The following is a 25,854-nucleotide window of genomic DNA, read 5'->3' as shown; positions in this document are numbered from 1 at the left end:
ATAAAGAAGAGATGCGCTGTTGCTGTAGTGTAGTATGCATGGGACATACAAATGCATCACTCTGCACATTCTTCATTCAGTTCAGTTTGCAGAGGTGCTTCAAAACAAGTGGATGTGACAAGAGTATAGGTAGCAATTGCTTGCAGTGCTTTACTAGTACTCTTTTGCTTTCCTGTGCAGCATATTTATGTAGTTGTGCATTGCTGTGAGCTATTTAATTGTGGCCCTGGCCAAAAGTTGGTGATGGTGGAAAGCGAAAATCTGGTTGCCATTGCAAGCAAAAAGGTGATGCAAATGCTTAGACACCACAAGGTTAGGAACTGAGCGTAGGCAGAGAGTAGAGTGTTGAATTGGATGCGCCGCGTTCTCTTGGCTTCAAGAGTATAAGATTATAAGATTTTCGGACTGCCTGAGTTGGCACTCCTGTCTGTGTAGTCCACTCATATAACCTTTTATTCTCAATGGCCGGCTACCCTGAGCATTAACGCTGTTATTTCAGGTCATCAAGCCTGTGCCTTTAGTTGGCCTCCTGGAGCAATACTGCGTGCATTGTGGATGTGTGCTTTCTATGGTGGTGGTGTGAAGGTTGAAAATTCATCCATGCTCATTTCGTGGCCACCCGAACTTGCCACCCACCAAGGAACATGCAGCACAGGCATGTCCCGTGTGAACTGATGTGCTCAGTTCTGTCGCAGGGCATTGCTCATTCTGCAGTGGGGTGATTCATTCATCTTTGCGTTGTTATGCCTGGCCATCCCTCTGAACTGCACAACTCCGATCCGGACTTCCTGAAACTGTCTTGACTGTGGTCTTGAGCGGTGTTTACTGAAACACATGGCCGCAGTCGGGGTGGCAAAATCAGCAGCTTGTGTTCTCCTCGCAGACAGCGGCAGCCAACAACCAAGGAGGCACCCAGGACAACAACAACCATGGCCCGAGTGCCAAGCGCGTCCGGATGGCTCCGCCCACCACCACTGCAGCCAATCAGGTGAGGCCGGGCTTAGGAAGTGCGTTTGCACCCTCTCCTCTTGCTGCCCGCGCACCTCTGGCTTCCCTCTTTGTTCTCTGGTTGGGGGCTCTCTGCCTGCCTCGGTTTTGGTCCTTCGGGGAGCTTGCGATGGTCTGCGAAACTCGTTGCCTCCCTTTGTGTTGTTGCACTGCACCGTTGCCACCTCTTAGCGGCAGTTGGTAATCACCCTGGGGCAGAGCTCTTTTGATGGCAGTACTTGCCAGACAGCGGGTGACAGTCATGTTGCTGGTTACTTGTTAGTAGTCTTATCATAAATGCAGGACAGTGAAAGTATGGTTGAGTCACAGGCTCTTGTGTGTTGGCCCATCCTTCCTGTGCTCGGACAAGATGAACGCATACGGAATTTCGAGACCATCAGCAGCAACCTTTCGTTGACCAAGGAGTGTGCAGGGGAATTGTGGGAGCACGACAGTAGTGTACATGTTGTAATGCGGGGTATTGCGCATGAGCACCTTGTTGCAAGAAGCAATAATGCGTAGTCAGACTTTGAAACAATACCATCCATATCTGCTGTGCATTACGCATATAATGTGTAAGATCTTGTGGAAGTCCCTCTGCAGAGTCGTGAACTGTGAAGCCGGCTAGGGCAGCTGATTTGTTTGCATAGTCACGGCCATAGTATAGAGTATGCTTCGACGATCGTGCAATTTTAATACCCTACCGAGTGAAAATTAAGATGTACATAATATGTACGCAAGCAAATGTCGCTGATGCACTGGCGTGTAATCCCTAGAAACTCTTATATTTTTTTATGGAACCCATGAGAAAACTTCATGCACCTGTAATATTTTGGTTACACCTGTGCAGTCGTGACCAACATATGAGGGAACAAGGTTTGAGCAATAATTTATTGATTACTCCACAATTATGTGTGAGAAGCATAGTTTGTTCTGTTTTCTAAGTAGTTTTCCTCTCGAGCCCACTTATAACGGCCACAGTTTTTGGCTATTACAAATGAGGGTGGCCATCAAAATATGTATTAGAGCAATGGCAATACTTCTCAGACATAACGGACAACCGTGATAGCTGAACTTGGTTAGAGCGAATTAAGAGGTGCCTTAAATTCGGCCCTGCAGTCTAAAAACGCGAGCTTCACGCCAGTGTGCGGAAAGTGTTTCCTCGCTTCCGTGACAACCCCCTTCATCACTGCATCCAAACAGCTTTGTCGTGAGTCTGAGACGCGGTGGCCTACCTATTGCTAAGTGCCATGGATGCCCATGTTGCAAGTTACAATTAGTAATATTGCATAGTTAAAGTACCTCGTTAGCTAAAACCATGTCAGAGAGAAGCACATGACCACTCTGGACAGCTTGGGCAGAGCTGTTCAAAGCTTGCTTGAAGAAGCATACGCGTGCAACGAACCTTTTAATGAAATGAATGCCACTTTTGCTTGACTTAGCGTTTTTCACTATAACAGGGAAGTCGACACTTACTGCGAACCTCGGATACAACGAACGCAATCCCTGTGACCATCAGGTTCGTTACAAGGGGGCTTGAGTGTATTACTTAAAGGTCATTCTCAAATTTACTGGATAACAAATCAGAAAGTTTGCAGTTGCATGCAAAAAGCTTGTTCTCTCTCGTATTGATCACGACTGTACGTTAAGCTACTGCATACAGGAAGGAGTAATTGCTATGTTTCCTTTTTTGTATCAAGCTGCTCTGCAGCAAGGATTAAAAGGGGAGATGATCTTGGCTTGATCTGTGGGTACATGCACTCGGGGCGTGGTAATGTACAGTGCATGTTGCTCTTAAAGGGAGCACATTGGAGTGTGGCCTGCTTCCTTCACATTTCCAGCTTCGAGCACCTTTGCAAGCAAAAATGGGCACAGCCACGAAGAGCACAATGTGTGTTGTCTCTCAAGTGCATGGTCCCACTTTCCACCGCATAAGTTGCTCAGCTTGTCCATTTGTGGTCATCAGAATTTGTCAGCAGCAGTTTGTGATGCCAGTGAGGTAGTCCAGTGGCCTGGTTTCCTTTTGAATGGGTCGTTTGGCACCATGCTGAACATAGCTCAGATTTGTTTGCAGGGAATGCTTTGGGGTCAGTACACCTGGCCAAATCTTTAACTGGCTCGGATGTTGCATCGCTAAATGCACCTTGTAAAAGGTTATTTTCGGCTGCACCGCTGGCGTATTCATGCTGTAATTTGACGTGTGAGATGGCATTTCGTGGTTCCTTTTTGTTCATATAATGTTTGAGTGGAGTACTTGCGTGTTTAGATCAAAGTTATTAGAACTATTCGTCTGCTACTACGAAGAGCAGAAACAAGTGGAATACGCAGCAGTGGCTCTGGTCCATATGGCCTCATCCTCTGGGTAAACTACCACTCCTTTCATGGCGGACAAGTCGTTTACCCGGAGTAAGCGCAAATGTGCCACCAGAACCATTGCTGCATATTCCGCTTGTTTCCGCTCTTCGTAGTGACAGACGATGAATATTTCTGATAACTTTGATCTAAACATGCAAGTACTCCTCTCAAACATTGTATGAACAAAAAGGAACCACAAAATGCCAGTGGTGTAGCCGAAAAGAACCTTTTACAAGGTGCATTTAGCGATGCAACGCCCGAGCCAGTTAAAGATTTGGTCTGGTGTATAAGTTCCTCTCTTTGCAGTTGTATGATGTGCCCACTCAGGTTGCAAGAGGTGCCTGAAGCCACAACTGTGTGGGAAGTGAGCCATAGTATTGGGCGTTCTATGAGCAACAAGCTCTGTACATCATCGTAAGGAAGGCAGCTTACTGCCAGAGCTGCAAGGCCTATAAAAAATAGCTTATTGCATGGCACGAGGCTCATTTTTGTCCTAACGATGCGTCCCGACTGTAGGGGTGTGCAGTTATTGGAAATTTCCGAATAGTGAATTGAATGTGCCTTTATTTGTGAAACTGACTGAATGAGTCAATTAGTGCAATTACGAAATGACTTGAAACCAGTATTCGAACATGCTCAAAAGGTTTCTATTAGTTTTCACATAACCCGGCACTCCAGTGCGGTTCATTCATGTAGTGGCATTCATAATGCTGATGCATGGCCTCCAAGATTGGCGCCGCGCGGTTTAGCCAGTTGTGCAAACCTTGCCACAATGCCAGATCTCGGAAGCCATGTCTCCTAGCTTGCATCCCTCTTATCTGCTGAGATGTGGTGCTACCAGCTCATATGCTGCCACCATCAGTAGCAAAAGTTAATTTTCCTGTGTGTATGACATAACGATGTTGTGTCCGCCTGGTGTTACGCCTTTTCACAGTTATCATCGTAACACCATGAATTAAAGCACTGTACTGCAGCGCTGGCACTAGTGCCTCACTTTTTAATTAATCTCACACCGGAAGCACAGTAAAACCTCGTTAATTCAAAGTCAGTGGGCCGCGAAAATCATTAGAATAAGCCAGGTTTTCGAATTAACCAATCACAGCAAAAAAAATGGGCCAAGGTAAAAGTAAAAAATTTCTTAGCGGGAACATGCTACCTTTCCTGGACGAATCTTGCAATAACCGTATATTGCCGCGTAAAAGTCTACTGTCTGGCACTTCCGCTGTGCTGGCCAAAAGAAATGACTCCAAATATTGAGTAGACGCACACTCCCTTGCCCCGCCCTTTGTGCTTCGTCCTGACGCAGCATTTTTTGTATTTGTAGTTTTCTGCGGGATGGCATCGCGATGTGCGCTCTACAGACTAGTGGCAGTCTGAACTGCAAACAGTCCCGTAATTTTGGATTCCTGTTCGACGCACACCCTGGAGATTCTTGGAATTGTCCTGGTGCTACCTACCGCTCGTCCGAGACAGTGACCGCCAGCGCGAACGAGCTGGGTAAATGGCGTGCAATTCGAATTTTGTTAGGTTTATGGGGGTTTTACGTCCCAAAGCGACTAAGGCTATGAGAGACGCCCTAGTGAAGGGCTCCGGAAATTTCGACCACCTGGGGTTCTTTAACGTGCACTGACTTCGCACAGTACACGGGCCTCTAGAATTTCGCCTCCATTGAAATTCGACCGCTGCGGCCGGGTTCGAACCTGTGTCTTTCGGATCAGCAGCCGAACACCATAACCACTGAGCCATCATGATGGGCCGAATTTTCTTCAGTGGAACCGATTTGCATAAGAATTAACTTTTTTTTAGGCATGGAGCCATATGCGTCCTACCGGAAACAGGCACGAGGCGTGCACTACCTGGTGCTCTTCCAAAACTACCTTAGCCCCCGCAAATACATCGGCCCCGAACTTTAGGATGTTTTTCTTTCTTTTTTTGAAGGAACCTCCTCTGCAAGTGCATGCTTTAGCGGTCCGCATGCCGTACTGATTGCTTTTTGCGCTGAGAGTACTGGGTCTGGGGCGCTTCGCATATTGAGCATCGGCATTAATAGTCAGCATCGCTCTACAGCGTCATCTCTTAGCTCCAAGGAGCCGTTGCTTCATGAACTTGCAGTGAAATCGGGATTGGACATCAACGCACAGCACCTCAGATCTTCAAATTAACCGGGCTGGTGTGCGCCGCTGCTTCGAATTATCTGGTCGTATTTATGTTAAAAATTCAAGGACCGCAGAAATTCTTCGAATTATCTCAGTTTGAATTATCGAGGTTTTACTGTGTAGCAAATATTAGCCATAAGTAGTGATTATCAGTATACAAATAGTCGATTCGTATTTCATTCAGTTATTTTTTTTTACTATGTGGTTGATATTCAATTCAGTTTTTAGTTATACTCTTTGTATTCGATTTGGTTCAGGTTTGAAAAAAGTATTATTCGCACACCCCTACTTGACCGATGTTGTGACAGGGCGAATAAATGGATTTGTCTTATGAGGGAACTGTGCTGTCCCTTTCATGGATGCCATTTACTGGATGACTAGCAGCTTGTTTCAAATGATCTAGAGGTGCTCGCTTCAGTTAGGTTTGTTCAAGCAAACCTTAACAGTGGTAGTTTCTGTAACCTTGAAGCACTGACAGTGTCCTGGGTGGCTGTCCAGTTGGACTGGCATTAAACTCGCCGAATATTGCTGCAGGTAGTTGTGGTGCTGCTCAAGGTATGTTGCTTGCTTAGTCCTACTATTTAATGTGGCCATAATGCTGAGATGCTGGGATGAAAGGTCTCTACTGATAGCTGTTGGCACAGCCTTTGTCAATGAGTGCCGAGGGAAAAGTAGCCTGTGCTGCCTTTGAGAACGACTGAGCTTGCAGAATGGAGTTTGGCTCCGACAGCATTGAGTGCAAGCATTAAGGTGATGGATGCCATGGAGACGAGAATTCTTAAAGCATCGCTGCGTTGTTTTTAAAGTAATGCCGAAAGTTAACGTGGCAGGCCAGGAGGAAAGACGCGCCGATGCTGAATTCCCACTGAGCCACCTTGTGGCAGTGCCTTGCATCCTCTTCTCAGCCAGCTGGTTAAAGCATCCCGAAGCAGACTACCTTTTTGAAGAGTTTGTACTATTTCTTTCATTTCCCCCCTCCCTCCCCCATTTTTTTTTTCTTTAACAGCCCGTCCCTCTGTTTCCCCCTGCGGTGATGTTTGTTTATGTCTCAGTGGTGCGGCATTGCTGCCGTGCCCCTTCGTTAGCTCCACTTTTATTGTTTTTTCTTCTTCTCCTCCCCTTCAGATGCAAGGTTACAATAAAAATTATCATGGTTTCAAGAAGCCCGAGGTAAGAGTCCCACCCAGTGTGAGTCCCTGCCCCTGTCTGTCCCCCCTCTCTCCCCCAATCCTCTTCCTCCTCCTACCTCCCTGGTGTCCTGTAGCAGGCCTACATCATCATCATTCATCTCCCGCTTCTTGAAACCACACACAGGGGGCGCTGCTCAGTGCCCCACAGGAGCCGTGTAGCATCCTAGTGGAGGTAGCGCCTGCGCTGCGGCCTACCGTTGTTTGCATGAGCTGTCAATCATGCCAGCAGTCATGCCCGCGGTAGTGTTCCGCTCCCGCCGCACTCGTACCCCAGCAGCTGTGTTCGCGGGTTGGGGGGAACCGCGGTCACTGTGGCAGCCCAGATGCTTCTCTCATGCACAGTCCTTGTCTGTCGCGGCCTCCTTTGTGTCTCCGTCACAACCGGGCCGCAGTATGGCTGGCTTCAGGAACCCGGCTGTTGTCCCCTGTTGCCCTAATTGAGTCCTGCTCACTGCAGGGGTATTGGCTCACGGGCATTTACACAGTAGCTTTGCTTAGCATGGCACCGGCAACTGCAGAAACTGTATGGAGGATTGGGAGGGATCCTATTTGCTGCTCAAGCGGGGCCATCTTGAAACTGGGTGGAAGGCATGTGCATGGCTTTAGAGGGACGCCAAAGGGAAACATAGAACTAAACAAGACGGACCGAACATTCCTCGGGCACACCACTGACCCTTTTTTACACGGGAAGCTGGTTGCGTTACGGAGAAAACTGCAAATGAAAGCAACAGAATCCTTCCACATTCAAAGTCCCTGCAATCCAACAGCTTTGAGGTCCAACCAGTCGGAGGCTCTGCTTCCAAAGACCGGAGACGTAGCGGAAACCAAAAACTGAAAGTCAGCAGAGCAGTGGTCGCGGCAGCGAGGTGCAAGTGCATGCTGCCTCAGCCCCTCGCTATTTCAATGGGGGCTCTCCACTACATTGCATGCATCTGTGTCTCGTTGCAACGCACGTCTACTGTAGAAATAGGCTCCATGGGTGTGAAAGAACCTACGTGAAGCTATAGGTGTATCCAGACGATGGGCCACGGACTGGTTCGCGAACCGGTCACGTGGGGTCTACCGCGCGTGGCCCTGCCAGGGCTATCCGGTGACAGCATCCACACAACGAACCAAAGGAGCAGGCGACCAGGCGGGCCGAGTGAAAAGCTCTGTGATCCGCTTGCAGCAGCGCTCGTTTCATGGCGCATTCACGCTTCATCATTCGGAGGTGAGGGCAAGCGGAAATCGCCGCCGCGGCAGCGATTCCGCCTAAATGCCTAGCGGAAAGCTTGATCGGTCCGGGACCGATTTCTACCGTGGTGAGGATAGAGTTGTGGCATTCCCACGCCAACAAACATGGCGGTGCACTTCGAAGCAGTACCGCTCGCTTCGGACTCAACTCATCGTTGTTACTGCCTTTTTCATCACGTTCACTGGCCATAAATGGGGCACTGATCTTTCACTTGGTCTCACCTCACCTAAAAGAAAACTTATGAATGAAAATTTTGCTTCATTTTTTATTTAGTGACAATTCTGCCGTTTCTAGGCTTAGGAGAGGCATAGGTTTGTTGACAGAAATGGTTCCTCTCTTAACAACTAGATGGCGCCTTTAGGCTGATCTTATCATCTCTGTGCTTGCATGCACTGAACTAAACGTAGGGTATTGGGAATAGGTGTAATGTGTCGCAAAGTACTGAGTTTAGCGGTGCGTAGACAGTGTCAATTTTATTTTCTAACCATATCAGTGTACGCCGCAAGCGGCGTTGTGGTGGCCATGAGGTGCGTACAAGGCAGCATTTCGGAGGCGGCGAATTTCGCTCGCTTTCATGCCCAAGTACAAAAGAGGCATAAAGCTGTACTGAACCTAAAAAGTAGAACGTAGCATCGTCCAACTATGCTGACATATTCACAGTGCTCGCAAGGCAGAATCTCCTTGGCGCGCAGAATGATAGCAGTGGTGAATCGACTGCCTGAAGAAACAAGTGTGATGTGGTTGCTAGACTTGAAGTGAGCCAGTAGGCTAAAAAGTCCCGTGGTCTGCCGCCAGAAAAAAATGTTCTCGGATTTCTTGCGTGATTCGATCCGCGGACCGTGCGCGGACCTTGTAAACTGCGAGCTAGATTCCACGTGTGTGTGTGTCAGCGCTCGTGTGTGTGTCATTTGTTCGTGTGTGCGTGTTTCTTCGCACTGTTTCTTCCTTTTAACTGCATTACCAACTAGCCCGGGAACTTGCTCTTCTGAACCCCACGTGACTGCTAGTCCGCGTGCCCAAACAGGTCCGTAGTCCGTCGTCTGGAAACACCTTATCGAGGGCTGTCGCTATGCTAACACATGTATATTGGCGACAATAACACGAGCGTGTTGCCTTTGGTGCATTGTGTACTGTTGCGAAAATTAATGTGAACATAAGCTTTGAAGGGTCCTCTCATCGTGCTTCACACATTGATGACGTGTATGCATGCACATTTTTGCTTGATCAAATGCTAAAAATACGAAAACAAGCACTTTGCAATTTCATAACGCCTGCAGCCTGCACAGAGTAGTTGATTCGATGGCTGAAATGGGAACGAAACCGCTTCACTGGCCGCATAGTAAGTGCAAACAGTGTGAATGCCTTTGAGAGCTTGCAGTGCAGTTCTGAACTTGCTGATCACAATGGCCTGAGTGCATAGAATGCGAGGCGGAAGATTCAGCGTTCGCGTCTGTGACTAACCTTTCTTCCCGTTTTCTGTTTTGCACTGTTTTAATTATGAGACTCCTCGCGCTGTTGACTATGTTGGTTTTTTCTGCGCTCCTGCACTTTGCGACGAAGGAAACCTGCGGAAAGGTCAATATTACTCACGGGCTTGTAAAGTGAGCTTATATACAAAGTGGCTTATATAGTGAGCCTGTGCTTATGTTCGATATTTTTACAAGTTTGCTCCGTCATAGGCTGCAGGAGCACGGAAAATGCGGCCGTCACGCACGCCAGCTAAAGATTTGGCCAGCTGTACACTTTATTTTTTTTTTTTTATGTGATGTTGATTGCCTCAGGGCATAAAGCTGTACACCTCACGACAGCACACAACGCACCGAAGGCCTACACGCTTGCATTATCATCGCCGATGTATGCACTGATGGGTGCAATCAGCAATTTGTTCTGCAGTTTCTTGAAAACTTCGTATAGTTTCTTTCACACCCACGGAACCTATTTCTTCACACCCCTGGACCGCATTTTCGGTCTCTTGTAGTAATGCCTCTGATTGGTAGGAGAACTCCATAGCAAATGGCTTATAGAAATGAATTAAAAATTTTTGCAGGCAGTTTGAATGTAGAAGCATTTTGGGACTTCCACTTGCAATTTTCTAGCTACGTAGCTACCTTTCTGCACAGAAAAAAACGTCGGTAGTGTTCCCGACAAATAATTTATCCGTCTTGCTTAGTTTGATAATCTCCTTTAGTGTCCCTTTAAAATATTGGTGGTGAAAGTGTACATGTCTCTATGAGGTGCATGATGATTCCTTACTAAAGTCCGAAATATCATGCATGTCCGAGTTAGTTGAGCCCGAAAAATTCGTTGGCTACTGTATACGAAATAAAACTGTTAAGGTAACTGCAGCACACGCCATCTCTGTGTAAAGTGCTGGTATAGAGGGCCACAGCTAGCATTTTGCCAGTGGACTCAATTAGGCTGCGGATGATGATACTGCTGTTGGTACATAGCACACACCTGTTTACGGCTGAATGGCTGGACGGCATGCACATCACTGCCAAAACCAGTGAACCTGTCTGAGTGCATTACTTGTGAAGGTTATTGCTACTATTGTGGATTTCTTTGACTAGCTCCTATGAGCGAGAGAATGGCGGTGGTTTTTAGTGATATTGGTTTAAGGCTGACAGTTTTTGGCTTTCAGTTGAAACTTGTAGGGCTGTTTACGCTGGTGCAGTGGCATTGTAAAACCCACAATCTCATAGTTAGTTTAGGTTGTAAACACTATGGGGCTTTTCATTTGAAACCTGTAAAGCTGCTTACCCCGAGGTGGCAGCATTGTACAGTTCCACAGCCTCGCAGTTAGTTTCACACTTCTGCTGCTGATGCCCAGAGCCAGTTTTCATATTTTAACTTGTTGTGGTTAGTTCAGGCTAGTTTATGCACGCCATGGGACTTTTGTGTTCAGACTTGTAAAGTTGCTCGCTCTGATGTGGTGGCATTGTAAAGTCCTCTACTTCTGCTTCATACTTCACATTCAGCTGCTGATGCCCATAGCAAGAGTTGCATGCATGTCTGCATATTTTAGCTTGGGATTAATGTTATTAAAGTAGGGGTCATTCCATGCCTATCCAGATATTAAACCACACACATTATGGTTATGAGGTTTTGCAACAATGGCTGTCTACAAAAGGCTGTCCAAGCTTTTTTACAGTAAAGCCGTCATTAAGAGTCGTCCCCAGTATATGTTAATGGTCTACGCATAGACAAGCAACATGCGGTCACGTGACGGTCACATGCCTCCACATGACCACTCGCCGGGCTCGTGACTTTGCTCACATTGTGATTGCTGTAGTAGCTGATGTTGCCCGAAAGTCTGTAGGTTTTAGGCTTCACTGTGGGCGTTAGGCATTAGCAAATGATAGCCAGCAGCGTGGCGACAGTTTTCACTGATTTTAGCGCATTACACAACAGAGCATGAACTATTGGCCACTTTTTTTATCCACACATGAGTCCAGAGAAGATTACTTTTTTTTTTTAAGAAACAATAACGTAGCTATGGAATTGAGCTTCCTAGACAGTTTGGCAAAAATGGAACGTCTGGTCAGCCCACATTGAAAGGCCTTGATGGCAACAGTTGCCATGTGAATGACTTGAGGCACATCCATGTCTACAGATACATTCGATTCTGGCGAACTGGATGCCTGCACAGAACTGACAGTGCCCATCGTGAATTTGCTAAGTGAATTTACTAAGCTGTCTGGGCAGAACTCGGTTAAACGTCAAGTTTCGTTACGTCACACAGTTGCATTACTGCTGCTGCTATGATAGCCAAGTATGTCACTGAAGTGGCAGTCGTTCGCAGTTGTTTAGTGTTACAAGAATGCAGCAGATTATATAATGTCTGGCATTCTGTGGCATTATGTGCTACCTTCTCTGCACGTGCTTCTTCTCCTCGACTGTGATGAGCACCACTGACTTGTTCTGCAGAGTGGTCTGCTTGCAGCATGAATAGTTGCATGCTGCTAGATTTCATGAGCGATTATACATTGGCTCTTTTTCACACATATTGCCTGTCACGACATGAGGAGCTGCACCTCTGGATGTCTTAAAGTGGCATAGACACAAAATTTCGAACACAAACAAATGATACGATTTGTTTTGTGGGCGTAAGGGAAGGCCTTATAGCAAGTTTCAGTTGCATGTTTCAGGATTTTGAATGTTGCACAATAAGCCGCTCGGCATTGTCACCCCACATCGAGTGACATCAGGATGCACTTGCCCCAGCTGTTGCGACGTTGCCGAATCTAATGGTTGTTCTCGAGAACAATCGGTGCTTGCCAGCAACGCTGATATCGTCAGGAACGTGGTAGACCACGTTGGCACTTCTGCGCTGGTACTGACCGAGATTGAAACTGCCAGTGCAGAACCGTCTGTAATTGTTTGTAGGCCTCTGCCAAGGCAAAAAGAAAAACATACATCTCAAAACTTTGTGTGTCTGTACCCCTTAATGGTGCATTATGGTAGTTGTTGCCATGGTCGCCGACCTCTGAGTGATATGGGGATTGCTGCATCAAAATTGAAGCTTTAGCAGGCACTAGAAAACCCGCAGGACAGTCGTGTGATTACTTTTCCGGTGGTATTTTTTTTTCTTTCGAGATATACTATGTCTTCCAAAAATGAATGCAAATTATGGGTTTTACCGAGGCAGCTGAAATGCTGAGATTTTTTTTTTCCGTTTTTTGCTGGTCTTTGCCACGCACTGACAGCATACACAAAACTGTTCGGTCAAGTGCTTTTGAAGACCCTGCATGATGAGCTTTTAGTGGCTGAACCTCAGTACTGTACGATATCTGCTGTGAGTGAATGTGCATTAGAAACAAGCTGTTCTGAGCACTCGGTGCATTTTAGCAAGTGTTGTCAGCTCAGGAGCTTCTGTAAGGAGAAGCTGCAGTCTTCCAACAATGCAGGTTTGCACCGTTAAGGGGGGAGCCTGGTCTTGAAAAAAAAATTTTTATTGATGAAGTCGCAGTAAAGAAGTCTTGAGGGAATATGTATTTCTGTGTGCCGATTCTAAATATGCCATTTAATTTCATGTAAAACAATTCCTTGAGCACTTATGCAATTTTTACGCATGTATTTTGTGAAGAGCTTTGAAAAAAAATTTCTTGCGAGAAACTTGCTGAAATGTATGTCATTGGGTTCTCTTGACACCAAGGAATGCAATAAGGGTAAAATTGTCTTCCTGCCTATCATAGAACTTAAGTTATAGGGTTATGAAGTTGTCCCTTCAGAAATGAGAAGAAAAGTGTGTATTCCTGTTTCTGAAGTGGTAGCTTCAGTACCCTATAACTCAAGTTCTATGATAGCCAGGATGATAATTTTACCCTTAATGCATTCTTCGGTGGCAAGAGAACCCAACGGCATACATTTCAGCGAGTTTCCTGCAGCAAATTTTCTTCAGAACTCTTCACGAAATACTTGCATAAAAACTGCATAAGTGCTCAAGGAATTGTTTTACATGAAATTAGATGACATATCTGGAATCAGCACACAAAAATACATGTGCCCTGAAAATTTCACATCTATGAATAGATTAATAAAATTTTCTTTTCAAGACCAGGCTTCCCCCTTAAAGGTGCACTGAAGAGGAATCTGAACTTGTCTTTTTGCCACGGGAACTCGATCTACACGTTCCGAGCTTTCTTAGAAACCTTGATTTATTGCCCTGTGTGGCCGATTTCCGTAATTAAATCGAATTAACGTCCGGCTCCCGCCTTTTTTTTTTAATTCTCCCGTGTACGGTGGGCGGAGTCGACCAATGCGTGGAGCGCCTTTCACCCAGTCCCGTGGCGGCTTGCCGCTCTGCCATCGGCGGAGTAATAAGTAGTAGTCCGTAGTAGCAAATAGTCCGCGCGCATTTTTATTTCTGGGGGCTTATTTTGCGGCTATATTATCTGCGAATGAAACTATTTATTCATGGAAACCTAAAAAACAATATAAAGCGAAAGCAAAGCCTCCACGGAGCTGGCTGAAAAGGCAATTCACGCGTTGGTCGACTCCGCCCACCGTACGCGGAGAATTAAAAAAATAAAGGCGGGAGCCGGACGTTAATTCGATTTAATTAGGGAAATCGGCCACAGAGGGCAATAAGTCGCAGTTTCTAAGAAGGCTAGGAACATGTAGATCGAGTTCCTGCGGCAAAAAGACAAGTTCAGAATCCTCTTCAGTGCACCTTTAAGGTAAGCTCGTAGCAAGTGGTAGTGGCTTGATGAGCAGGTGCTGCATTGGCCCCTGCCTACCGATCAGCTGCCTCTCTTGGGAGCCCCCAAGGAGTAACATGTGCAGTGCATTCGGTGCCAGTGAAACGAGGAATGCTGTGTTGTGGATGCCTCCTTGCTTGGCTTGCTGTCTTTCCTGCATGGTGTGGCACAAGCGCTCTGTTCTCATTTCATGGCCTGCATGCTGGTCCGACATCGGTGGCAGTGTGTGCCTTGACCGTTGTTCTGCCGCTTGTGGCTCCGCAGTTGCTCAGGTGAAGCAAACGGTGCACGTGACTGCACCAGCACTGTCTGGGCACTTCTGCAGCTCGCGGTGCTTCGGCGACGTGACCGTGTTGCTGAGGCAACGTGGTCATCCAGCACGAGTGTGTAACACGACAACAGCGTGCCAGTGGCTTTTCTTGAAGAGTGGCCGAGCGAGCTCTGCCAGCGTATGCCCAGTTTAAAGGGACACTGAAGCAAAATCTTAAAATTGAACAAAAATGCTGAAAATAGATTCTTGAAATGTGATTATACCAAAATCTAGTCGTCACTGCACATATTTTTCAGCGGATGGTTTTATTTTCGATGTTCTATGACCGCGCGCCAAGTTCTTCCGGCCGGCGTGAGGTGAAGAGCGTGGCGTCATGACACCCTCGTCCGAAAGGCAACCAGTTGCATCACTCGAAGCGCGATGTCGCACTGCAGTTTGGGTAGACCAAGCGATAAAGGCGCGTTCACACTTGGGCATTCGGCGGCGAGAGCGAGCGGAATCCGCCACCGCGGCAGAGATTCTGCTCAAATATCCAACGGAAACCCAGATCGGTCAAGGACTGATTTCTGCCACCGGAAAAAATTCCGCCAATTCTGATCAGCCAATAGACGGCGGGTACGACGTTGCATTCCCATGGCGACAAATATGGCAGCGCCCTTCGATGCATGACGGCTCGCGCTTTGGACTGGATTCATTGTTACTGCCTTCTTCAGCACGTTCAATGGCCATAAATGGGCCACCGGTCTTTCGCTTCGTCTCCTGTCGCCCATAAGAAAACATACAAGCAATAAATTTGCTTTATTTTTTATTTAGCGTGACGACTCTGCCGCCTTTAGGCTTAAGAGGGGCATCGGTTTGTTGACAACAATGGTTCCCCTCCTAACCACCAGATGGTGCCACTAGTCTAAACATTATCGCACCTCTGTTTTAAAAGTGAGAATTTTAGAAATGGCGTAAGGTCCTGAAAAAAAGTCTGCATTTAGTGTATGTAAGCATACGGTTATGGTATGTAGACAGCATCAATAAACATTTTGCCATATTTGTGTATGCTGTGAGCAGATGACACGCAGACGATGAGCGGCCGACGCAAAACTGGAAAACCCGCGAGTAGCGATGGCAATCGTGCTGCTGCGGGAATAGTGGGTGCGCGGGTGTTATGACGTCTAGTTGCAGCTTCCACAGGCGGCCGCCAGGTGCAACGGTACGGCAATAAATCACGAAAAAAAAGTGCTATCCGCCTTTTTTCGCTAAAATGCTTGTCGCATTTATCAATTTTAGCTGTCAAGCTCTTGTTTACATGTAAAAAAAGAGCTCCAAAAGTTTGGTTCAGTATCCCTTTAATGTCTTACTTGAGTAGGGTTCAGAGTGTGTGTCTAGTTTTGGCACCAAGGATTACGGGCGTCTAAAAACCTGCAGATGAATCTGGGTAGACAGCTGCTTCAGGAAAGGTGGGCACTGCCTAATAGACATTGAAGAAGCATAGACACCTAATTTTGGTGGCATGCTTTCTTCTCTACAATGATGTGAAAGGTGCTACGATGTATGAATCACCATGTGATATTCGCCTGTGACTGTGAAATAATTTATGATCGAATTTTTCTGTTATGCTGTTTTGGTTTCGGTTTCAACAGCCGAACGATGGCACCGACGTAAAAGTGTGGTTATATGTCACGTGAGGCATGGAAGAAAACTGCGATATAATCGCTGCTTTGTCGGTTTAATTCACTGCAGTGCCGAAACCAGCCTTCCTCAAGAGCCGGAATGAGAACAAATGCAGAAGCAGCGATTATATTGCAGTTTTTTCGTGCGTCACGTGATTTGTGACTACACTTTGGCATTGCAGCCATCGTTCAGCTGTTGAAACCTCAACCGAAACAGCGCGAAAAGGAAATCCGATTCTAAATTATTTAGTGGTTGTAGGAGAATACCACGTGGCAATACACGTATAAATAATGCCTTGCGCATCATTCCAAAAAAAGAAAAACGCACCCAAAAGTGGTGTCTATACTTCTTTAAAAGCTGAGCATCGCCTGTGCCCCTTTCAGTTACTGCTGGCAGACTTTAGCTTTGAATTCCGTTAGAGCAGGGTGTTTGTATGTGAAGTTAGTGTTTGTGTGTGAAGTTGTGACCTGTTATGCTGCGCAAGTAGAGTTCAATGCCTCATCCCTAATTATAAGTTGAAAGGAGGAAGGCAGTTTAGATGCAAATCAGCTTGTACATTGAACGGAAGGTAATCATCCTTGATTCACTTGGGAGGTACACAGGTTTAAATAGTATGATCTTCTTGTGCATTGAGTCTGGAGCGCCTGCTAGTGATTTGTGGTGACAGCTCCGTCAAGGTAGGTGCCACAGTACGAGTTGTTGCCGCTGCCAGCATGTCTTAGCTCTTGTATACCAAACTTTGCACTACCCAGGAGCACGCATGTTAATACTAGTACTTTTCCTGTTTAAAAGGCAACTGCAGCACTTTTTAGATTTCGCGATATTCAAGGATTCAAATATATAGGCTGTAGGTAAAGCATGCGACATAATCGACGATTGCATTTTGCGCTTCTCCTCAATTCACCGGAGGAGTGCAGGGAAACTAAGCGTGACGTCATGGAAAGTATGATTTCAAATTACCACTGTCATCAGCCACACCCTGCCCTGACTCGTTAGACACTGCCAAACAACTCTTGTCAGGGTTTGCCTTCGGTGGCTTTGGATTTTTTTTTCTTCAAAGCAGGCGTTTGTGCGTTGAAAATATACCGATACCTTCGATGACATCATCGTGCACCCCACCCCCTCCCCCTCTCCACTTGGCGTTGTGTGCTGTGGAGAAGCTTGAAGGGCGTCCGGATTTTAATTGGCGGTTACTTCACTATTTCAAGTGCTAGCCCAAAAATACTTCGCATGCTTTACCTCCAAGTTTCACTTAAGGTCGTTGATTTCTAAAACCTATGCAGTTTCCCTTTAATGATGTTTGCATGTTCACGCTAAAGTTTTACACGGAGGCAGCATATGGCCAGGTGGTTTTGCTTGATATCACACTTGCCTAATTTCTGCAAAATGAAGCCACATACAGTGTTATCTGTGCCACAGTTGAAGCAGTAAATAACTTTTTAGCCAAATATGGTGACTAATGGGACAAAACTAGCACTACGGCATTGGCAGCAATTGGCAGCACTGACTGGTACAAGCAAAATGAAAAGCCTTGATTTCCATATCTAGTCATCAATGATGCTACCATATAACTGAGGAAAAACCTTGATTTTAATTTAGAATGCTACTTGCTGGATAACAAGAAGTAGGGAGAATCATTAACATTCCAGACACTCTGCAATGAAGGCACTAAGTTGCAAAGTATAACAAAGAACTTTCCTACAATTGCCAAAGCTAAAGGCACTGTACAACAGTTACAGTAACGGAGAACTCTAATTAAAACTGCGAGGTCTGCACTGACGAATTCCTGTACAAAGTGGGCTCTCAGCGTGCCATCTCACGGACAGACAGTGAATTGTGACATGGCATTACTAATTCTCTAGTGGATGGTTGGGATTATGAACTAGTATTGTGCCTCGAATGCTGGCAGCAATGGGCGCTAGTAGACATTCTGTTGCATCATATCAATGCCTCGTAAGTGTGGAGTGGTGCCTTCATATTGTCACGAGGCAGCCTATGGCTTGTGTGCCTTGTCTATGGCAAAAAGCGCCATTACCAAGCTAATCGTATTTTCTTTCTGGATAGCTCATGTTTCTCACGTGCCCCACTGTTTCATGTCTTGCAAAAGGATGTGAGGGACGCTTCAGATGTTTCTCTGAGGTCTGTTCCTAGTGGTGGCCCTGTTTAAGGGGGAACGAGGGTCTTAAAACGAACCTTTTTATTTATGGCTAGAATCTCATGAAATTTTGCACACAGATGCGTTTGTCTCTTCTGATTCCAAATATGTAATCATAACTGATTATCTTAAATTCTAGAATCTAATTAGGTAATTTCTTACGCAGCTGTAATCAACTTTCTCATTGCATTTTGTTGCTTCTAATTGCTTTAATTACGACGAGCAAATTCAATACGTGATGACATTCTTACTTTTTTTTGTTTAGGCCATGTATAAATAGCAATTTACAATTAGCTTAACAAGTTGCGGTGTCAAATACTGCGAGCATACACTCTCGACGTAGTATATCAGGATGACATGCCTTTAGAGAAAAACGAAAAATGTCACCGTGTATGGGAACTCTGGTAATCGAGCAACAAAATGAAACGGGAAGGTTCATTACAGCTGTGTAAGAAATTACCTAATTACATTCTAGGCTTCGTAAGATTTAACACCACCAGCTCAATTATGATTGCATATTTGGAATCAGAAGAGAAAAACGCATCTGTGTGCAAAATTTCATGAGATTCTAGCCACAAATAAAAAAGTTTGTTTTAAGGCCCTCGCCCCCTTAAGAGCTTGCTGTGCCCTGTGAACATGTACAGTACGGTCCACTGTTAAAGGGAACATGCGATCGCGTGGCCTCTGTGCTTCGCGGAGCGCTGCTGCCGAGGACTTGTGGGAATTGTCGGCATAAGACGCATGCGCAGTAAGCATGACGGCTGGTCATTCCGCGCACGCACTTGATGCCAACTACTCTCGCTGCATCTAGGCGGCAGAGCTTCGTGAAGCGCGGAGGGCACGCGATCGCATGTTCCCTTTAACAATGGACCGCACTGTACATGTATTCAGCTAGTTTGTGCAGAGGCTGTTGTGACGCGGGGCCCAAGAAATTGGCCATCTATTGCCAGGGCTGCGGCGATTGTTGCCTTTGAACCACCAGTTTTACTCATGGTGCCTGCACCCGTCCTCTCTCTCTCTTTCTTGTGACCGTAGACCCACAGCAGCCTCAGCTCCGGAGTGCCACCCACCCAGCAGCCAGTGTTGGCGTTCACGTCGGCGAGCGGCACAACCCAGCAATCGGGTCCACCAACCTTCTCTCAGCGGTTCTGACGTGCCATCGCTTTGCCCTCGGTCGCGTGACAGACTGTCTGTGCGAGACTCTCTTCTAGGTTTTTTCCAATTGTTTCTCCCGAATAGAGGGGCCCCGTCATTTCTGTTTTTGTTTTTACTTGTCCGAGTGTGCTGTGGACATTTCCGGTTTTAGACAAATGAAGTGTGTGGAAGGTGACGTCTCTATTGTGTGATCTCATCGTGGCACACAGCGGTCATCGCTTGACGAGCACCCCCTGTGGCACGCGCATCCCATGTTGGGCGGAATGGTGATCGGGTGATGGGTCGCTGTTTGAAGTGTGCACAGCTGAGCTGCAAGAGGAATATGCACCAGCAAGTCTTTGTTCGTTTGTGGCCTCCGTCAGCTCCTTTCATTTCTTAATTATTAAAACACCACATGTGACTTCGTCAAGAAAATTTTGTATTGTTACATTTTTTGTTCCCTGTGTACAGGATTGTGCACTGCAAGACACAACGCAAAGGTACAAGTTGCTGGTAGTTACTGCATTGGCTTGCAGAGAAAAAATAAAAAATAACAGTGACCAACACTTGTGGCTGGTAACCCACTACACGATTATCTCAACATTGCTTCACATCGTCATCTGGCACAGGTACCATTTCGTGGAAGCGTCCGGTAGTGACTCATCATGCGGGTGATGAAAGCTTGAAAGTTTGCTCCCGAGGGAGCTCAGAGAACCGATGGCTACTGTTGTTTGTCAACGCTTCCATCCAGGCAATCCCAGCCACTGTGTTGTGCAACTTGGGCAGTATACCAAGTGAATTTGGGTCAGTCCAAGCGCATTTTATTGTCTCTCTTTGTGTACAAAAGGCAGCAAGTGCATGGAAGGCTGCCTGGTTCATAGGCCAGTATGAAAACATCAGTGAGAAATCACTGACCAGCTGAAAAGGGTTGTCGCATGTCTTGGTGACTGCACCACAGAACTGCCTGCACACATTTCCCAGTTAACTTAATCTGGTACCAGTGCACAAAGAATGTAATGCTTGTCATAGCCTCCATTTTACTTGGGGGCCCTTTGGTTTTGTGCCAACCGGATATTCCAAAATTTCTGCATTCCAAACAGCTTCTATGAAAATTTGGTCAAACCTAATTTTTGCTTAACCGGCTGCATGGCACATACAGCGTGTTCCTCAGTTTTATGTGTGCCATAGAATGCCTATCTCAGCTAATCCGGTGAATTTTTTGAGCTCAAATTTCACACAGAAATGACACTTGGTTGGCAGTATTACTTTATACCACATTTGTTTGGGGTACTTGCCTGATTCGGTCAGAAGCTGGATATTCGCATCCTCTGTGGTGACAGCAAAACAAGCTGCTGTCCCAGTGATGGCCCTGGTGGCATCTTCTTGTTTTGTTTGTAGCAGCTTAGCCACGGAGAGTCAGCAAAAGAAGAGGAGGGGGCAAGATAGTGCCATGGCTGGGTCAGCGGCTTGCATTGCTTCGCCATCACCGCAGACGATGTGAATATCTGAATCCTGATTGAATCGGGCAAGTACCGCACACAAATGTATAAACTGCTGACCAAATGCCATTTCTGTTCGAAATTTGAGTTTGAAAAATTCCAGTTTAGCTGAGAGAAGCATTCTATGGTGCACTAAAACTGTAAAAGGAGTAGGGAAGTCGGCAAGTATCTTTAAATGAGCAGCAAGCTGACACCAAAACTGAGTTTTACTTTACTGGCATACAGAAACAAGTCTGCGACTGACAAACTGCCAAATGCCTTATGTGTGTTGCAAAGAACCAAGCTAGGACCACAGGTATAAGCCATAAGCATGTGAACGGAAGTGATTGCAAGACACTTAGTGGAATCCATTGCCAAAGACAGGCTTCTCCAGAATAATGCAAAGACCACAGCCATATAGGCAGCAGACTGCTGTAGTTTGGGTGTGTCTAGAATGTAGGCACGCTGTCTTTGAAAGCTTGGACAAATAAAGCATTCCAGGTGCCACATAAGAGTGCGCGTTGAGATTTTGTATTCTTAAGAACTCGATCCCCCCCCCTCTCTCCCAGTTTCGCATCATTTTCTAAAGAAGCTCAGTTTGTACGCGACTTTTGATTTTGAGCTGAAAATTCCTCCAAATTTTTACTCTTTGCCTGAACACCAACTTGCAAACAACAGCCGAATAGTCCAATGCTGGGTTGAGGCGGGATATCACTTTTCTGGGACTGAAAGTGCGGAAGGGTCACAACAGCTTAGATCACGTGGCCTAGCACTGCTTGCAGTTTGCCAAGTAGCAGTGGCAGAATGCTATAAAATGATAGGAAAATTGCTGAGAGATGGGAAAAGGAACAAAATTAAACAGGACGACTGGGTGTAATGCATGAACTGTGGTGGTCTGCTGGAGTGACAGTGGAATCTAAAAGAAGGGAAGTGGAGAGAAAGGGGTAGATGAGAACAAGGGATTCATTGGTCTGAGATGGTAAGAGTTTTTGAAGAGGCATCTGCCCTGCAGTGGATGTGGCCTAAGTTTTGTAACATTCCGCTTCATTTTCTTTCCTCTTGGTCCTGCGCTGTTGGTCTCAGCTTACTGGTGACAGAGGCAGTGCAAGACAATACCAATGGTACAGGGCTTTTAAAAGAATGGAAAGCAAAACAACAAGGCCTCTCGCTGCTGATGGTGAGTGCAAAGGTCATATGAGAGTTGCCAGGACTCCTTTATCTACGAGGCTTCATTCTCCAACTTTGGCTGCTGTGGTATGGGGACAGCTTGCACCACAATTATTCTGTAGACATCTCTGTAGAGGTGTCTGCTGGACAGTTCATGCTCTATTCGAAAATACCGCTGGCTGTGAACAAAAGAGTTGCTGTCAGTGAATAAAAGTTTTTGTCTTCTGAGAAAAGGTAATGCATGCTCCCTGCTACAGGTGATATGCTAGGAAACAAGCATTTAGACCTGGTTCATCATATGTCCTACTTTGGGCACGCAACATTTACGCATAAATTTCGCAAATGTGTCCTGAAACCTCTCCAAAGGTCATTACGGGCAGTATATCGTATATTGCCGCCTATGAATGATAATGAACGCCCATGGACGTCCGGAGGGGGCGGGGGGGGGGGGGGGGGGGGGGGGGGGGGCGCTCCCGGAATTACGGATATTTATGCACTAGTTCCTTTTCGGTGCTAACCTACCGCCGCCCCCATCCCCGGACCCCCCCCCCCCCCCCCCCCCCTTGGAAAAAGTTCTGCAGACGCCCTTGTGAACGCTGATGGCCTATGGCTTCAGCGCTGCGTTTCTGTACAACCTTGTCAGTGCCTGCAGCCCACATATCTCTCTCTCTCATTTGAGGCGTCCACTGACTCGGGGATCGGAGTGTAAAACGTGGTCAACGCCAATGAACACAACGAACGCGCAACCTTGTCAACGCCTGCAGCCCACATCTCTCTCTCTCTCATCTACCCATTAGCACGATTCAGGCATCCACTGACCCAGGGAGCCATTATGCGCACATCCTTTCCTTAAAATGACAGGAGTGTAAAACGTGGTCAACGCCAATTAACACAACGAATGCCGACGGCGTATGGCTTCAGCGCCGCGTTTCTGGTACAACCTTGTCAATGCCTGCAGCCCACATATCTCTCTAATTTGAGGCGTCCACTGACTCAGGGAGCCTTATGCGCGCTTCCTTTCCTTAAAATGACCGGAGTGTAAAACGTGGTAAACGCCAACGCCAATGAACACAACGAACGCCGACGGCGTGTGGCTTCAGTGCCGCGTTTCTGGCACAACCTTGTCAACGCCTGCAGCCCACATCTCTCTCTCATCACCCCAACGTACTACCTATAAGCGCGATTCAGGCGTCCACTGACCCAGGGAACCATTATGCGCACTTCCTTTCCTTAAGATGACCGGAGTGTAAAACGTGGTCAACGCCAACGCCAATTAACACAACGAACGCCGACGGCGTATGGCTTCAGCGCGGCGTTTCTGGCACAACGTTGTCAATGCCATCGTAGGAAGCACACACCTGTCACTACCACCACTTAGCTTAAAGCATGGTTGGGGTGTCCACTGTTCCAAGAGGGCAATTATGCGCCTTCCCTCTGGTTCAAGTGTCCACGCAGATGGCGATGCGCAATCGCAACTGCGCATCAGAGACTGAGACTGCCGGCGAGGCGATGGAGAGCGCGCGGCGGCGGCCCCGGCGCGCCAGTAGTAGTATAACTTTATTTTCCACCGATGTAGGAAGCCCCCTACTCCCCGCCCCTGGCACTCAGGCTCAAGCGGCGGGGGACGGGGCTTCCGCGACTAATCTTCGCGGCTTCCGTTGCCAGCCGGGCGGATGACTTGTTGCTGTTCGGCGGGGGACTCGCTTCGCAGCAAGGCCTCCCAGGCATCTCTACTTTTAATGTTCTTCCTGACGCCTGGGGAGTCAGGACATTGCCAGATTATATGATCGAGTGCCCCTATCTCCGCAGGTTTTACACTTAACATCAGGTCTATTGTCTATTCGCGTGAGAAACAACCAGGCTGGATTTGGGAAATTCCCAGCTTGTAGGCGTCGCCAGGCAACAGCCTCTCTGTTGCTTAAAGTTCGGTCAGGTGGTGGCAGAGACCTTCTTCCTTCTATAGTGCTCGACGATTTTAGTGTAGGGGGCTAACTCGTGTGCTGCCTCATTTCCTGGGACTGATTCGTGTGTGGGGGTCCAGATTATCGTAATTTTACGGTTTAGTTCCGAACTTGCTAAAATTTTGTTTGCCTCTTTCGATACCCTTCCTCTGCCAAAATTCCAGACAGCCGTTTCGCTGTCGCTAATTATGATGTTTGCTTTCATTCCAACGCATGCGAGCGCTATTGCATCTTCCTCAGCTGTATCTATGTTTCGGCTTCTAATGCATGCGGTGGTGACTGGTATGCCACGGCTGTTGACCACTGTGGAGACTGCCGCCCCTGAATTCCCGCTAGCCGCGTCTACATAGGCGACTTCCTCAGGTTTCTTATTTTCCATGCGCTTCGTAAGCGCTTCCGCCCTTTTTTGTCTCCGTTCCTTGTTATAGGTCGGGTGCATGTTTTTGGGAAGATGGGCTACGAGTATGTTTTCGCGACATTTTAGGGGAATATCTGTTTTGTCACTCGCACCCCTGTCTGACTGCAGCCCCACCCAGCCGAGGATGGTTCTGCCCGTGTTAGTTCGGCTCAATCTTACTAGCTGCGCCATATGCACTGCTTCCGCCAATTCAGTCCAATTATTATGCACTCCCATTTCGAGGAGGTGGTCCGTTGAAGTTGTAATGGGAAGCCCCAGCGCCCTCTTCACGCATCGCCTGATAAGTGCGTCTATTCTGTGTTCTTCATCTGTCCTAATGTTCAGATATTGGAGTGGCATAGCATATGCGGCTGAGAATGTAGGCCTGCATCAGTTTCAGGTGGCTACGCTCTTTTAGGCCCTGACCCTTGAGCGCGACTCTTCTGAATATCCCAGTTACCTGTGCGATGTAATTGTCTAGCTTCTTAATTGTTGTATCATTGTATCCGTCGGCTTGTAGGAAAAGCCCCAAGGTTCTAGTCTGTTCGACCCTTGGCACCGTTTGGCCATCGACTGTGGTGCTGAAATTTATTTCGCGCTTGCACCTGAGTGCTTTCGGATTATATATAAGGAGTTCAGATTGCTGCGGAGAACATGAGAGGCCCCTCTCGGCTGCATAGGACACGACAATGTCCGCTGCTGCCTGCAAGCGTTCCTCTATGTTCGCGTCGCTGCCCTGGGTGATCCAGAGATTGACGTCATCCGCGTACATGCTGAATTTCAAATTTTCCACTTCCCTTAAGGCTGCAGGGAGGTCTTGCATCGCTACGTTGAAAAGGAAGGGGGGAAAGGACCGATCCTTGTGGCGTACCCCTGCTCCCCAGTCGGATGGGGGGGGATTCTATGTCCTGAAATTTTATTTTGATTGTTCTGTTTGATAGAAAGGCCTATATGTAGTCATATGTTCTCTTACCAACCCCAATTTCTTGGAGACCAGCGATAATCGCTGCGTGTTTCACATTATCGAAGGCTTTGGTCAGATCTAGGCCTAATATCTAGAACCAAAGATGCAAAGGTGATATTAGGCCCGGTGCGCCAGCTGTGCGGCGCGTGACGTCACCCGCTCCTCGCATATGGGCAGCTTGGCCTTTCCAGAGCTCCGCGAAATGGCTCGGTGACTAGCGTAGTGTTGCTTTTGCAACAAAATACGAGCATAAATTTGTGTGTGACCTAGCGCGGACTTTCTATTTCAACCCTGAACCCCCACGTCGTCTCGGAAGTGTATGAAGGTGAAATGAAACCAGATTCGCATTTTGTACTGGGTGGGGTGATGTGGTAGCAAGCAGCAGCAGCGTACTGCTCTCATTGGTTTCAGCTCCTCTCGGCAAATTGCAGAAGAAACATTACAGTAGACTCCTTTTAGCACCTTGCAAATCTGCTTAGCTTTCAGAAGCACCTGAAACGGGTTGTGTGATAGTGTATAGGTTGATTTACTAAAACAATCGAT

General features: G+C 47.0%; 1 protein-coding gene across 3 annotated transcripts in view; it reads left to right on the top strand.

The window, feature by feature from the left end:
* LOC149325216 (cyclin-dependent kinase 8-like) overlaps positions 1 to 19,784 on the top strand; it is a 73,315-nt gene extending 53,531 nt beyond the window's left edge. For 2 of the 3 annotated variants that reach the window (XM_089562766.1, XM_089562764.1), the window contains 3 exons: positions 884 to 988; positions 6,624 to 6,668; positions 19,246 to 19,784. In XM_089562766.1, the coding sequence (XP_089418892.1) occupies positions 884 to 988; positions 6,624 to 6,668; positions 19,246 to 19,362 (267 nt within the window). In that variant the 3' untranslated portion in view covers positions 19,363 to 19,784. The remainder of the gene's footprint in view (positions 1 to 883; positions 989 to 6,623; positions 6,669 to 19,245) is intronic. The other variant, XM_089562765.1, reaches the window with a different exon arrangement.
* The last annotated feature ends 6,070 nt before the right edge of the window (positions 19,785 to 25,854 follow it).

Source organism: Amblyomma mixtum, chromosome 10 (assembly GCF_055824585.1).
Source record: "Amblyomma mixtum isolate Tamu chromosome 10, ASM5582458v1, whole genome shotgun sequence".
Taxonomy (NCBI): domain Eukaryota; kingdom Metazoa; phylum Arthropoda; class Arachnida; order Ixodida; family Ixodidae; genus Amblyomma; species Amblyomma mixtum.
The sequence above is the reverse complement of the archived record's forward strand: the minus strand, read 5'-3'. Positions and strand labels throughout refer to the sequence as shown.